Source organism: Xenopus laevis, chromosome 6L (assembly GCF_017654675.1).
Source record: "Xenopus laevis strain J_2021 chromosome 6L, Xenopus_laevis_v10.1, whole genome shotgun sequence".
In the NCBI taxonomy this organism is placed as follows: domain Eukaryota; kingdom Metazoa; phylum Chordata; class Amphibia; order Anura; family Pipidae; genus Xenopus; species Xenopus laevis.
Genome location: NC_054381.1, coordinates 125,937,221 through 125,953,830, shown reverse-complemented (window position 1 = coordinate 125,953,830; position 16,610 = coordinate 125,937,221). Strand labels below are relative to the sequence as shown.

General features: G+C 37.9%; 1 protein-coding gene across 2 annotated transcripts; it reads left to right on the top strand.

Annotated features, from left to right (window-relative positions):
* Nucleotides 1-3,972: 3,972 nt before the first annotated feature.
* ttpa.L (tocopherol (alpha) transfer protein L homeolog) lies at nt 3,973-16,192 on the top strand. 2 transcript variants are annotated; one of them, XM_018268027.2, is made up of 5 exons: nt 3,973-4,334; nt 8,150-8,303; nt 11,296-11,489; nt 13,365-13,475; nt 15,650-16,192. In XM_018268027.2, exons 1-5 carry the CDS (start codon nt 4,131-4,133, stop codon nt 15,842-15,844), a joined length of 858 nt encoding a protein of 285 aa, XP_018123516.1. In that variant the 5' UTR covers nt 3,973-4,130; the 3' UTR covers nt 15,845-16,192. The 2 variants fall into 2 exon arrangements, with proteins under 2 accessions (XP_018123516.1, XP_041422377.1); XM_041566443.1 differs by lacking the exon at nt 3,973-4,334 and adding an exon at nt 4,352-4,457.
* The last annotated feature ends 418 nt before the right edge of the window (nt 16,193-16,610 follow it).

Below are 16,610 nucleotides of genomic sequence, written 5' to 3'. Positions count from 1 at the left end.
CATTAAATATTTTTGTTGTGACTGTTTTGTTAGCAGAACTCCATTATGCATTATCTATGTACTGGGAAACTAATTATCCACCTGACAAGGTAGGTAAGTTGCTTCTATGTTTGCCTTGTCTAAAAAAAAACAATTACAAAAACCTTGGAGTTATTGTGATTAAAATCAGAGTTTGTCACAAGCCTTATCGAAGACACTTCTGTTGAAGAAGGAGAATGTCCCTTTAAGTGTCAGGTTAATATAGTTTAATTACACAATTGCAAGGGTAAAAAATCAGAGTAGGATATAGTGAAGTTGTTGTTCAATCACTGATTTGAATCCCATATGAGTATCTAAATCCTACAAGAATTCCAATGTTTAAATTACACTTTATTAGGAAGGGGATACATGAAACTACACATTAATGTATATTTGTGTATATTTTAATTCTGTGTTAATCAAGTAGGTTAACACAACCTTTAGGTACTTACCAAAATCAGTATTAATAAAAAATACCTTGCAATTATATATCATATAAATATGCATACTCTGTATGTATTTCTGAGCAATTTATGTGAATCAACTACATAAGCATGTATATGGCATTTACATTATCTATTATCAGAGCTACCAATAATTTGCTTTCTCATTTTAATATTACCTTTGAGTATGTTTTTTACAATAAATAATGGTGCATTTAAGAGTACTTAATCTGGCAAAGATTTTTTGAGTATGTCAGTTAAGCACTACTCTACCCTGCAACCTAATTAATAAAAATGTGTTCAATTTGTCTGTCATGATGGCTTCTGGATTATTATTTCCGTTTACCATGAAGAGTCACAGTACCTTTACACTACAAGTCAATAACCTGAACTCTTTAGAGGCATGCCGTTTACTCAAGAGACCAGGAATGACATTGGTATCGACCAGTGTAACATCAGTACCTGCCAGCACCGGAGAAGACCCATGGGGAGTTTTGATGACCAAAAGACATGCCCCTTATAAATAAAAGTCATCTATAAAGAAAACAATGTGATTACCTGAATAAAATCAAAACAGGGATGTTTAAGTTCTAAAATATAACCATTTTTGGCAGGATTTTGTTCTATTTGATCAGTTACAATTTTACTTTAACCGATGACCTTAAGTAGACTGAGCCAAAACAGCAAACAGTAAACTGTCAGTTAAAGGCCATTGCATCAATGATTTATTTTGTTCCTACAAGAGTTCAGAGGGTAGTTTAAATATTAGACAATATTCAACATTACATTCACAGTGACGTCATCTAAGCAGTGCATTTCTGTTTTTACAACAGAAACACATCGTACTGGTAAATATGGTAAAGGCATACTGTCATGATTTTTATGGTGTCGTTTTTATTATCTAAATTACACTGTTTATACTGCAATTCACTCTACCATATATCATTTCATTCCTAATCCAACAAGTGTATTTTTTTTAGTTGCAATATTGCTGTGTAGGCAGCCATCTCATTTTGCCTGGTCATGTGCTTTCAGAAAGAGCCAGCACTTTAGGATGGAACTGCTTTCTGGCAGGCTGTTGTTTCTCCTACTCAATTTAACTGAATGTGTCGCAATGGGGCCTGGATTTTTAATATTAAGTGCTGTTCTTAGATCTACCAGGCAGCTGTTATCTTGTGTTAAGGAGCTGCTACCTGTTTACCTTCCCATTGTTCTGCTGTTAGGCTGCTGGGGGGGGGGAGGGTGATATCACTCCAACTTGCAGTACAGCAATAAAGATTGACTGAAGTTTAGCAGAGCAAAAGTCACATGACTGGGGGTAGCTGGGAACTGACAATATGTCTAGCCCCATGTCAGATTTCAAGATTAAATATAAAAATTTTTTTTGCTCTTTTGAGAAACGAATTTCAGTGCAGAGTTGTGTTGGAGCAGCACTATTAAATGATGTGTTTTGAAAAAAAACTTTCCCCACGACATTATCCCTTTAAAGTTGCAGTGCTGGAATGCTGGAACCCAAAAGTACCCTGGAATGCTGAGAAATAATTCTACTTTGTGGGTAAAACACATGGTGCATTGAGTGTAAATTTTACATCTTGCTCCTTTACCACTTGCACATTGAACTTGCTATGTAAATGAACCATACATTACTTTCAGCCTAAAATCAGCATCATTTGTTTGTATTTAAAGGAGAACTAAACGCCCTTAAGAGAAAGCCCCCCACCCCCTTCCCTCCATTGCCCCTCTCTGCTTCCTCCCCGAATAGTCCATTACTTAAAAAAGTGTCCCTGGCATTAACAAGCTCATGGGTGACATCTTTGGATTTATCCACTGACACAGCTTTTTCCTGCATTTGGGGCCAGTCTGGTATTTACACCTCCTGCACATGTGCTGGAAAGCTCCGTAAATTGTCAGAGGGAAAGTAGAGTATCCAAAGATGGCGCACAGGAGCTCCTCTGCAGTACTCTGCATTGATATGTCAGCATTGCAGCCAGGGACAATTTTTTGTAATGTACATAATGTACCATGCAGGAAGGAAGCGGGGGAGGGGGACAATGAAGGGAAGGGGATGGGGGCTTTCTATTAAAGGGGGGTTTAGTTCTCCTTTAAACAAAAGGGCTATAATTTTATACATAGAACCTTGGTTTTACATCTCCGTATTATACTCTTTCCCAGATTACATTTTTTCTTTGTGGTCTGGTGCACAGAATTTCCATTCGTTCCTTCCCATATTTTGTGTTTTCTCGAATTTTAGAAAGCTTTTCTGCACTCCCTGGGAAAATGTAAAAGCGGGACTTCAATGTATATACAGAGGGAATGAGAGAGAGTTAAAAAACAAAACATTTCCAGCACTGGAATTATTTTATTATGCATGACAATAAACAAAGAATGCTAAAGTTAAAATTGTTTCTCTTTGCAGATATGACATATGACATATGATATAACAGTGTGACATACCCAATGATGCATATGACGGTGACAGAAATGTAGTCGTATGTTAAGCATTGTTATTATTGGGGGTATGTCAAAGCTACTTCAATCTATATCTATATAAGGGACCTAACTGAGTGTATGAAGTTCAGTGGGACCAATGTTCTAACTGGAGGCAGCTTTACCTTGGCACTTATGGGTCTGTATATAATAAAATAGGCAGTCAAATACACATCACCATCTGAATGGCAGGTATCACACCATATAATACATTATATTATTGAAGCTAAGTATTGATTTCAGTCATTTCAGTGTAATGGTGTGGATTACATTGTTTGGGCAGTGTAAAGGAAAATACATACCTATACAAATACCGCGGTTACCATAGTAGAAAAGACACCACTTTTGACTTGAGGAATAGAAATTTCACCTGAAGCAGTGCTAACAGTCCTTCACCAAGAGGAGAGGGAGGTTGTGGAATGCCCTGCTGTTTGATGCGGTAATGACAGATTCACTTAATTCTTAAGGGCTTGGATGTCTTTTCAGATGAGCAAAATATCCAGGACAACAATAAAACTTCAGAACTACAGATAGCGTGTGTGTATTTCCTAATGTGGGTCAGTCTTGCCATGGGAGCACACAAGACTCACGAGACTCAGTCCTGCAACAGGGGGCTAATTTAACCCATAGTTCCAGGGAGATGGTGGTAGTTACAGACTTACTTAGTCTCATGACAGCCAAAGGGCTGCATTTCGGACCTGCCTGATATATGTAATGATAACAATAACACAGTATATACATGCAAAAATGAAGGCAACATGGAATGCCGGAGAGCCCCAGTTGCAGCAAAAAGCAACAAGTAATTTTACTTTAAATAGGAATTTTATTATAATCTAATTTTCTTTCTATGTCTGTATTTTCATTGCATGTACATGAAACTGAACCCGACAAGATTAACAACAGTAATGTCAGTAATTCGGCACGTCACCCCTTAAATAATCTTTGTGGGGTGGTATAACTGTCATGTCACATGATTCTTTGCATAGCTGAAAGACATACTGTATATCCATCCTATTGCCTGTCCCTGATTTGTGAGGGTTGCATTTAGAGCAGGAGGAGCTGCCTCTCTCCCTCTGCATTCTGTTCAGAAACACGTGTGCAAGCAGCAGCGACTGGGACAACCCTTTTCATGGGAAGGGAGGTGTAGCATTTCACTGAAAGTTAGCCTGTTGCTGCAGGAACATGACTGAAGTGGCAGCTGACTTTCTGAGAGGAAACCCCAAGCTGAATGAATTACCCGACCAAGCTTTGTTGGTGAGAGAAGCCATCGGTATCATAAGGAAGAGAGCTGAAGCAGAAAGTGCCGTCTGGCCCCTGGGCTTGTCCGATGACTTCTTGCTAAGGTTTTTGCGAGCCAGGGATTTCTGCATAGACCTATCATTTAAGGTACCCTGGGCAAATTGCAAATATATATGTTCCTGGTAGTTTGTGCAATGAAGAATGGTTGTTCCAATATACTTCTGTGTGCAGAGTAACTTGTTATCGACTTGTTATCTGAGTTCTGTGCAGGTGAGTGTTGGGTGCACCCCTGGAAAGATGTACCTCATCACAATGAGGATACTTTCAGTATTTAGCCAAAATGTTACATTTTATCCATATGTAAGCAACAATAGGTTTGCCAAATTGATCTCATAGGTTCATTTCTCTCAAACCAATATAATGCATTGTAAACGTACAGAGACAAAATACTATGGGGATTATTTACTAAAAGGCGAAGTGGCTAACGCGAGCAACATTTCGCCAGAAATCCCATCCGCAGGGACATCGACAATTTACTAACAGATGTAGGCGACAATTTGCTAGCGTTTGTTCACACTCTATAGACAGGCCACTTTTTGCTCTGGCGAATGGTCGTTACTTTGCAAATTCAGCAAAGTGCGAATCTTACTGAACGCTACCTTTTTCGCCAGAGTTGACTTCGTCAGTTACATCATATCCTGTCTGACGGAAATGCATTAAATGGAGAATTCAACCTGTAATAAAAAAAAACCCTCCCCCTTGACCTAAGCGTAAGAGGACTAACAAAGTTTCGCTAGGCAGAATCGGTCTCTAATTTTGCTTTGAAACGCTTGCTTGACAATTCGCCCTTTAGAAAATCTGCCCCTATGTATTGTTAACAGAATGTGGATGTGTAAAAATATGCAGTGTGCTTATCAAAAAAAGCTAGGCAGTTTTAGGCAGTTATAGTATTGTAATGGTATACTTATTTATCACATACACATTTTGACAGTAAATTAATCAGGTTATGTTGCATTTTTTCATCTACAATATTCCAGCCTTAATGTTCTTGTCTCAAACAGGTATAACATTTTGCACCAGATACTGCAACAATTAGTAAACAATATGCTTTTACGGTGAAGGAAATAAAGATACAAGTACAGGACATGAGCATTCCATGACATGCACCTTCTTTGGATGTAAATCACCTGTCCCAATATCAAGTGCCTATAGGAGCAACATACATTAGGAACCCCTTATCAAGGCAGTTACACAGCTTTTCTATGCTGGGGAATACTGACACTGAACTCAACTGACATACAGTGCTTGCTTAAATAAGTTTAAATACGCTGAACCACATTGTGTACTGCATTTTGTAGGGTGCATATTGGCAAAAACACTCCTGTAGTTGCCTAAGAGCCAAACCAAGAAGGTGATATCACTCTCTATAGTGGGACAAGTAAGTCCAGGGAGGGGGGACACAGACAGAGGTACCAAAATGATATATAATGTCATTTATTAAAAGCTTTAAAAGGATGGGGACTTTTATTGATTCCTGCTATGCCTGGCTTGAAACTTTGGCCTCACTGGCATGCATTCAAAATCTTCCATACAACAGCTTTTTAATCCATGAATTTGGAATTCTGTATATATGTAGGAAATGAACACTTGTGCATGCAGAAAAGGATGTGTAAATTAAGGATATCCTGCTATTTAGGATTTAGAGGTGGAGTGGTATGATGAGTACTGTTTGGTAAAAATAAATTTCATATCTAATAATTTATTTTATCTGCTTGAATAAATTATTTGAATTGGATTAATAGTTCAGAGGGGTATTAATGCACAGTGCTGCCGGGTTCTACATACTACAGAACGGTGTTTTGCTGCTCAAAGACAGCTGACACTTGCTGATAAATTGACATGTCTGAGCTTTGATAAATATGTCAGAAATATGTGATCTGGTCTAATGATTTCCTTTTCAATAATTAATAAATGTTACCATTTGTCACAGAATTTGTGGATTTTTAAAATATATTTTAATATGGGATATATGTTTAGAAAAACTAGTCAAACTTCCGACTTATGCAAAAAAAAAAAAAAAGTATTTTTTTTCTTGTGATCACTAGCAGAAGCTTGGCACCCTATTGCCTATAAAGGTTTCATAATAGGAGGGTGGTAAGTTTTAAAGAGGGAGGAGAAAGTAAACATTTGTACAAGCTTCGCTATACAGCCCCTTATCAAGGTAAAGGGAGACTGCAGCATAAATACATGATGAAATGACAATATGCGATTACCCTTTAAACATTTCAACAAAGTGATGTACCCCCTTGGCAAAGCTTGTGTTGCTGTGAGTGGAGTGTTATGCAGAGTAGCAACCAATTAAGTGGGAAATTCACTAAAATCCGAAGTTGCGCTCAGGGGTAGCGTAAGGTTGCGAAGTTGCGCTAGCGTTAATTCGCCAAGCAAAGCGAAGTTATGCTAGCGATGGTTATATTTGCATACGGCGCCAAATTCAAGTTACAATGGAGGGATATGTAGCAGAACTACACAAGCCTGGGAAACCTTCAAAACAGCAAATAAAATTTTTATTTTGCCCTACACATGTGCCCAGTGTATAGATAAGTTGCCATGAGTTGGAAATGTAGGGGGGAATCCTTTTGGATTTAGTGTTTGGGAAGGAGGGGAGCCCAAAAAATTTTTTTGATCGTTTTCAGCCTATCACCCATAATAAAGAAAAAACGCCAGCGGTTTTTGGGACTTAGAAAAAATTTTAACTTTTTTTGAAGCGATCCCTATCTACTCTTTTGCGCTTCGCCTGGTCTGAGGTGGCGAAGGAAGTCTAGCGTAAAAGGTAACGTTCAGAACAATGCGCGCGTTAGTGAATTTGCGTAGTTACATCCGTTGCGCAAATTCACCAGGGGTAAGGGTGCGTAGTAACACTAGCGGTAGGCGATTCGGTGCTTAGTGAATTTGCCCCTAAGTCTTTGCTTTCATTGCTAATTAGTTGCTCTTGTCTGTTGCATTTGTGAAATTTAGCAGCTTGTCCTTTGTTGTAGTTTGTTTTTCCTTGTGTTTCATCCGATCCTCATAAATGATTTTGCACCAGGCAGTACTAGTCCATTAATGAAGCATGCAGCTAGCATAATAAATACACATATAAAGTATTTAGCAAACTGTTCGCAAGTGGCTTTACATTACAGGTTTGATTTACACCCATATTGCTCATTCAAAAAACACTTTTATCAGGGGTCTGTCTGCACTCTGCACCTACAGCCGGATAAGTCTGACAGTAGGAACAGGGTACCATTGCCGCCTGAGCATTACCTCCATAACATGCATGTGTGTGAGATTCTGCTCCAATCAGGGGACAGGTACAGTGGTGTAAATTGATATTACTGGGCCCACAGCAAATTATTTTTCAGGCCCCCAAAATGTCTAGAGATAGACCTGTTTTACCAATATGTATTGAAATTGCATATGAATTAGGGCCTCCTGGGGCCCCCTTCAGCTGCAGGGCCTGCTTCCTCTGTAGTTACGCCCCTGACCAGGTAGGTGGTGGGACATCTATGTGCCCCCCCATCCCCTCATGAATACAGCACTGCTGAAAGCAGGCAGCTCTGTATTCAAGGTGCATGCACAAGTCTCTGAGCACAATTTTGGAGCAACTCGTAAAGTGCAGGGCACAGCAATTAATAGGATTAATAATATTAGTAATTTCCAGCATTTGCACTTTGCTCCATGCCCTACAATGTAAATGACAATTTATATGTAATACTTATTGTGCTCATAAAAACCATCGTTCAGAAGGTCTTAGAAAATGCTGTATAGAGAATTCAAAGTTGCTGTGTAACAAATATTTTTAATTATATTTAAATATTTTTGTCCTTATTATTTTTCCATTATTGATATTACATTCGGCCATAAGTTGAAAATATATATATATATAACCTCTATTTCTGAAAAAGTTCTTATTTATCATTTAGCTACTTAAAAACTATCACAAATGGAGAGCAGAATGTCCTGAAATCACTGCAGACCTGCGGCCTTCTCCGATTCTTAATCTTTTCCATGCTGGCTATCATGCAGTCCTGCGGTCGAGGGATGATTCTGGAAGCAAAGTTCTGATTTACAGGATTGGTAAGCAAAACATGAGTTTACATGAATAAGTTATTGTTGCAACACAATTCGGCAGTTTTATAAAACATCGAAATTGGGAATCCTGAAACATTCCCAGCAGATCAACATTTTCCCCATTTATGAACACTTCTTGAGAGTCGGAAGTGTTTAAATAAAGCTGACACATTTATTAAGTAAGATACGTGACAATACATGTCAAGCATGAGCAATCAATCTGTATGCATGGAAAGCTCCATGTCTCACTAAGGATGGCAGTACCAAATATGTATTATTTTATAGAAATTATAGATTAAAAACCAATAGCAGTACAATAAAAACTCTGAAAGCACTGCACCAGGAATACATATTTCAAGGCGAAAATGCTCCTAAGAGTCAGCTGACCCTACACATCCAGTACACAGTCTGGTTAATCCAAAATGGGTAAATGTGTATCTCTACTTCAGACTATTAACTTGCAAAGCAATACTTAAATTGGATTTGGTTTAAACATGATATTTCTGAAAGGTGGCTTCCAATATGCATAGAATTACCAAGGTATGTGGCATGTAGAGTAGGTACGCACTAATTCCATAACACATCCCAGCCTGTTTTTGTGGAATTTTGATTGGCTCAAATCCTAAGTGCCTGGCCAAACCGTATCAGAATCCACAACTGAAGGTAACCATTTCTTTTTCACATGCTACAAATAGTTTTTTTTTTTAATGTGTTTATTTGCATATGAAAATTAGGGTTTCAGTGCTTTACTATTGTAGAGATAATAGTGTCTAGGAATTTTCATTGCCGACACTTTCGTTTCTGCAAAAAAGCACATTGCCTGCATTTTGTTTATGTGTTCTAGTAAGTTGAGTTCAGAAAACCATATGTTTTTGGAAAGTACTTGTCATGTTCGCACCCTAAATCCAGAACCAGTGCTAGGCTCCCTGGTCTCGGCTCTTGCTTCTGCCTTTAACACATGCCTTTCACCGCTGGAGGAGCCCTCGCCTAATTGGATGCCGCCAGGTCTTATTAAGAGAGGAGCAAAGCTACAGGTTCTGGACGAGCAAAGGGGCACGATCGTCTCACCAAGGATACTGGATGGAAGAACACAACCAGGAAGGCAGGCCAGACAACACAGCAGGGAACAGGCAGGCCGGGCCAGCACAAGCAGAGTTAGATTAGTCAGACAGGCAGGAATCCGGATTGGAGAGCGTAGAATAGTCAGACAGGCCGTAATCAGGATTGAAGAACGTAGAGTAATTAGACAGGAAAGGGTCAGCTAGGAGAGTTCAGAATAAACAGCCAGGCAAGGGTCAGGATACAGAGTTCAGAATAGTCAGTCAAGGCAAGGGTCAATAACCAGAAGATCAATAGGATTCACTTAGAATTAGCACCAGGAAACAGTGCTAGGCCACGCTGCGCAGGCGCCCTAGGCAGGCCCAGCAGTCGCGGCGCCTGCACGAATTTGCGTCCGGGTGCGCATGTGCAAATTCGCGATTGCGTGCGCATGCACGAATTCCAGCTCGCGCGCAGAAGCGTTGACAAGCGTGAAGAGAAGGGAACTGGACATGGGGTAGGCGACAGAGAAGGTACGTGCCTGGCACCCTCCCAGCTTTGCGCCCTAGGCACGTGCCTATTCTGCCTACCCCTAGTTCCAGCCCTGCCAGGAAACAACCCAAATTGAACAATGGGCAATGAATTTTCATTCAAAGCACCTTTAAATACTTTGAATTTGATGACGTCATCAATCCAGCACGTAAAACCCGGAAGTGTGCACCGCGCGCACCATAGTGGAAACCGGCACAGAGGAGGAAGGACGCACGCGGTGGGCGTCCTGCCAGCCACTAGACCACCAGGGCAAATTATATCCGTTACAGTACTCATACTGATGAATTCACACTTGGTTAAAGGGGTTGTTCACCTTTGAGATAACTTTAGTATGATATCAGTATGATATTCTGAGACAATTTGCAATAGGTCTTCATTTTTTATTATTGAAGCTTTTTGAGTTATTTATCTTTTTATTTAGCAGCTCTTCAATTTGCATCTTAAGTAATCTGGTAACTATAGTCCAAATTCCCCTAGCAACCATGCATTGATTTGAATAAGAGACTCGAATATGAATAGGAAAGGACCTGAATAGAAGGATCAGTAATAAAAAGTAACAATAACAATACATTTGTAGCCTTACAGAGCATTTGTTTTTTAGAAGGGAGTCAGCAACACCCATTTGAAAGCTGCAAAGAGTCAGAAGAAAAAGGCAAACTATAAAACTATAAAAAATAAATAATGAAAACCAATTGAAAAGTTGCTATAACATAATAAAGGTTACCTTAAAGGTGAATCGAATGTGTCATTCTACAGATTACAAAGCTTTGCTAAAATGAAAGCAATAAAACTCAGCTTACTGTGAAATAAATGTTTTACAGACAACAGTCAACAGCAATGCAGAACTGAAAAGGCAATAACATTGCTTTACAAAAAATAATTTCACAGTGTGATTAGCATACACTCTGGATGTTAAAGAAAAAATTGTGTGTATATTGTGTGTGTGTAATGTGAGTAAGAGAGTGTAAGTGTGTGTTAGTGTAAAAAGGGTGTGTGTTTGTGTGCACTTCCTACTTTGGTGCAGGCTGGCAGCCAGAACTCACATCTGGCCAAGTATGGTGCAGAGCTGGGAAACCCCAAATATAAAAACAACAGCAAAAATGGGGGTTCAACTTGTCTGCTGTTGTCCTAGGCCCCTGGGTTAATAGTACTGTATATCTACTGATTCTGCGTCTGCTTGCGGCCTAGAGGCAGGGAAACAAAACCAAAGTGGATCAGCAACTGTAGAAGTCCCTGATCCACATCTGCAACCAGAAAATAGAATCTACGTTGTGTTTCATTTCAACCCCTCTAAACATATTTTAGATTAATATACATATGTATTTTGTGTTGTGCTGAATCGTTATTTAGTAATTTATCCATCTGTAAATACACAAAAAATATGGGAAATCTGGGCCCTTTTTTTCAGAACACTGGGACCCAAAGCAGTTTACAGCATATGAAGTTTTTCGTGTGAGCCTCATAACCTCAGAGCTGATAGTGAAGGAAGAAGAGACACAAAGGAACGGAGTGAAGGCCATATTTGATCTCCAGGGATGGAGGCTTGTGCATGCATTTCAGATCACACCAACAATGGCCAAAAGGATCGCTGCAGTAATGGCAGTAGGTTTGCATTGTTTTTTTTATGTTTTAACCCCCTAATATAACTGAATTTAATTGAATACTTTTTAAAAAGGTGTCTTATAAAATTTTAGGAGCCCAAATAATTTTAAACAAGCAAGCACTACAAGATTACATTTTGAACCCACATAAATACAGTAGAACTAATGCACAAAACTAGCACATCCCACCTAATTATCTTCATAAGTGAGTTAAAACATACTCTGCCATTGGAATTATACTTTTACAAATGATAATTCCATCTTTACAAAATCAATTTGTATTGTATTGAGAAAAGGAATGCTTTGAAAACATCTTTATATACATCCTGACAAATGATATAAAAGTCTTTAAATTAGGGATATATTGGATTCGGCCGAACCCCGGAATCCTTTGCAAAGGATTTGGCAAAATACTGAACCGAATCCTAATTTGCATATGCAAACTAGGGGTGGGAAGGGGAAAACATTTTTTACTTCCTTGTTTTGTGCATATGCAAATTCGGATTCAGTTCAGCCAGGCAGAAGGATTCGGCTGAATCCGAATCCTGCTGAAAAAGGCTGAATCCTGGCCGAATCCTGTATTCGGTGCATCCCTACTTTAAATAAAATAAAATTGTGTTTTTTCACCAATCCAAGTAAATTGTTCTTTCAGAAAGTCTGTTGATGAAACAGTATAGGATATATATTATTCATAAACCCGCTATCCAGAAAGCATTGAATTAGAAGAAGACCTTTTAATAAAATCATTCAAATTTTTTAAAATGATTCCCTTTTTCTCTGTAATAATAAAACAGTACCTTGTACATGATCCAACCTAAGATATAATTAAATTTCTATTAGGTTTATCTAATGTTTAAATTATTATTTTGCAACCATAAGGTATGGTTGTCCAAATTATGAAAGACCCCTTATCGGGAAAACCTCATATCCCAAGCATTCCGGATAACAGGTCTCATACCGGTAATAAAATCTGTAATTTAAGATGCATCCAGCCAACCAGGGTTGCCATCTGTCTGGTTTTGAATTGGACAGTCTGGTTTTTAAAAACTGCCTGTCTGGATTTCAAAAGTCTGAAAGCAGCACAGAACTCTGCCCTGATTTTGGCCAATCACAGGCTGCTGCTCCATAGCCCTACCCTGACAGGACCACCACGACCCCCTTTTCCAGGGCATCCAACTATCAAAGATTGGAAACCCTACAGCCAATTATTTGAATTGAAGTAGTTTAATTTAAAGTGATACTGACACTAAAAAACTACTTCTAAAATATGAATCGACATTAAAAGTTATCTATAGGTCATGCTGTTTTTGCTGAGAGGTTTGTTTTTGTAAATAATTGTTAGTTGGTGTTCCTAAACCTGACTGTTTTGCCAACCTGACTGTCCGATCTCAGCCTGTCAATTAAAGTTTCCAATGCTAACAGACTCCTGCTGCACAAATATGGCAGCCCCCTCATACAGGAACACAGGAAGTCAGATAGGTAATGTAAAATGCATTGGGCAAATACTTTATGGCAAAATTATGAGTAGCATGAAAAGTCAGTTAAGGTGTAATTTCTGGTGTCAGTATCTCTTTAAGCACCAAATCCAATTTTTAGATTTGGCCACATACTGAACCAAATCCCAAACCTAATAGCACTTTCAAATGAATTCAGATTCTCCACAAGACATAATAAATCAGAAAAAAAGTCACCTTTAGTTGTTCAAGGCACATGACATTAAATGAAAACTAAAAGCTAAACATGAATATGCTGTTCTTTTCCCAACAATCTCACATATCTAATGTTTTCCGATATAACTTTTCTATATGATATATATGATGTGTTGTTATAACGTCCGCCATTTTCAATATTATTTTTTATCTTTTCTTGCTGTCAGGATTCTTTTCCACTAAAGGTCCGTGGAATACATCTTATAAATGAGCCTTTATTCTTCCATCCTGTTTTTGCTATAATTAAGCCTTTTTTGCCTGACAAAATAAAGCAGCGGGTGAGTGAACACATATTTGGCTATGTGTGCAACTATGTCATTTTGTACCAACATCTATTCTAAAAATTATTGAGTAGCTCCGGGCTTTCCAACTGGAGGCTTGAATGCTTAATGCAGCCATCTAACAGTTGTATGGCAGTTTGGCCAAATATAGTGGATTTTTGACCAATGGTATATATCCGATTATGCAGGGATTACTTTAACTGGATAATTTAATGCTAACAAACTGATACTAGACAAAAGATACACATCTATATACACAGATAACATATAGCAGTCACCTATCAATAGTAACCCTAATCTCCATATTTAGTTCTATATTGGTGTTTTTTTTTTTACAGTTTCTGTACCGTACTCTAATTGCAGAAGTACAGGTATGTGACCTGTTATGCAGAATGCTTGGGACCTGGGGTTTTCCGGATAAGCAGTCTATCTATAATTTGGATCTCTATACCATAAATCTGTTATAAAATAATTTAAACATTTATTTAGCCCAATAGGACTGTTTTACCTCCAGTAAGGATTAACTATATCATAGTTGGGATCAAGTACAAGTTACTGTTTATTATTGTAGAGAAATAGGATATTATTGTAAAAAAAATTTATTATTTTATTAAAATGGAGATGGCCTTCCTGTAATTTGGAGTTTTCTGGATAACCATTTCTGGATAATGGATCTCATACGTGTATTTCCTGTTTCTTGGATCCCACCTGTAAAGGAATATTTTAGAATTGTTAGCTATCAAGTTTCCCTCACCTGTTGAGGGAAGAATCGTATTTTGTCAGCAAACCCCTCTTGTAAGAGCTCTTCCGGGAAGGAGCTTCCAGTGTGGGCAGCAATGTAATAACACAAACACATGCACATGTGCTCCAACATGGCCCTTTAACATTTTAATAGTGCCTATATATGGACACAAAAAGTTTTAAAACTATTGTGCTTTTACATGTTTAATGCATATAGAACTGCTTTAGTTTTGGTTGTTCAATGTAGGCAACTATACAAAGAGCACCATATGCACTTAGTATGCCCAATTACTTTGCGCTATTGAGTATTAGAGTTTGTGACCAAGTTAGAAGGAAGGATGTTGGGGAAGTTACAAAGGGGTTTCTAGAACTAGTCTTTGCACTTGGTTTAAAGCCCACTGTAATTTAGGGGGAATTCCAATTAAAGAAACATGGAGTCATTTACAAACGGGATGGCATGATGCAAATTGAAAACAATGGGTGCAATCAAACATGTCCTTTGCAATCTGCTTCCTACATTGCAACACTGCACTCTGCACCTCCAGCCAGATCTGTATCCGGTGCAAGGTGTAGACTGCAAGGTAGACTGCAGCCAGACCCACTCTGAGCTACGTAACCCCAACAATTTTGCCTACTAAAAGAAAATGTATTTATAAGGAACTTTCCATGGTACATACATTTAAGCTTTTCAATTATTTAAAAGTTATTTGTAAATGTAATTTTATTGTAAACAGTATTTGTGGGCCAGCAGTATAGACCCCTGATCTTTCAAGGGGCAAAAAACATAATCCAGTATCAGAAAGCTGCAGAATTCTGATTGCTGTGCAAACAGTGATCAGTCATTTATTGGGTCAAAAGTACAGAGTGGCATCTTTGTTTACCTGGCTGGGTTCTTTTTCAAGCACATCATCCTAAATCAAATAACATGGCAGTAAAGTAACATCTCTTTTAGAAGAAGGTATTTGAATGAAGCACAAGGTATTTCTGTATTAATGAGACATCACTGAGAACAGGTATGGGATCCGTTAATTGGAAACCCATCATTCAGAAAGCTCAGAATTAGGGGAAAGCCATGTCCCATACTCTCCATTTTAATGAAATAATTCAAATTTTAATATATAAATATAAATAAAAATGATTTCCTTTTTCTCTGTAATAATAAAACAGTAGCTTGTACTCAATCCCAACTAAGATATAATTAATGCTTTTTGGAGGCAAAACAATCCTATTGGGTTTAATTAATGTAAATGATTATTTAGTAGATCCAAGGTAGGGAGACCCAAAATTACAGAAACACCCTTTTTCCAGACAAACTCAGCATTCTGGATAACAGATCCTATTCTTATCATTAGGTGTTTCTCATCTCTAATGTTTCTCATTTTCTAATTGACAAGTGACTAAAGATTTTTAGAACTCTGGTTTATTTCCAGGTTCATTTGCATGGAAGCAATTATATACCTACTCTACACCAGCACTTTTCTGCAAGTATTCTTCCTCCAGAATATGGGGGGACAGGACCAGCAATGAGTGAACTCTGTGAGGAATGGACAGATCATATCATGAGTTCCGAAGATTACCTGCTCAGTATATCTCAGAACACGCAGCCAACAGAAGGGCCTGGATAATAAGCAAAGAGAATGTAAAATTAAAATGTCACATGTTGCTATATGAGAGAATTACAGGGAACATCTAGAAATATATCTGTAACACATAATATTAAATAGGAAAAGTTGTATTTGTTATAATAATACGGTAATTTGTTATAATAAGCAGAAACTGGTATAGGTGTAAAGAAGTTGATATTCAAATGACGTTTTATTGTAAAGCAATTTTCTTTGTGTCTTTTGTGTAGTTTTTCTCTCCATCTCTAAAATGTACTAGTTTATGACAGATACAGTAGACAAATACAAAAGTTCTTCTGCACTCAACACATTACCAATATATTTAGGACACTGAGACATTTTGTGCCTTGAGCTACTAAAACAATGACCTCCCCTTTAAACAAAACAGGGATTGTTTGTCCATATATTGCAATATATTTAGGCTGGCCAACTACGTCAAAGTCATCCCTGGTCTGGCCAGTTCTACACTGAACTTTCATCTGATTCATTAAGAATTCTATTGCTTCATTATACATTTTACACAGGGACTAAGTTTTACCTAACTGCCTTACTTGTTGCTTTCAAGGTTAAAACTAGTTTATGACAAGCTTAGATATGAATAGGAACCTGGCTTTAATATTATTTTAATTCATAATAAATATATAGTAATATAATCAGTCTTTCTTCTGGTTTCTGTGGTTATTAATCCTTGCAGGTAGGATTAAAAGGCAAACAGTTCAGAATCATAGTGGAATATGGTTTAGTAACCATGAAATCACTCATTTGGTTC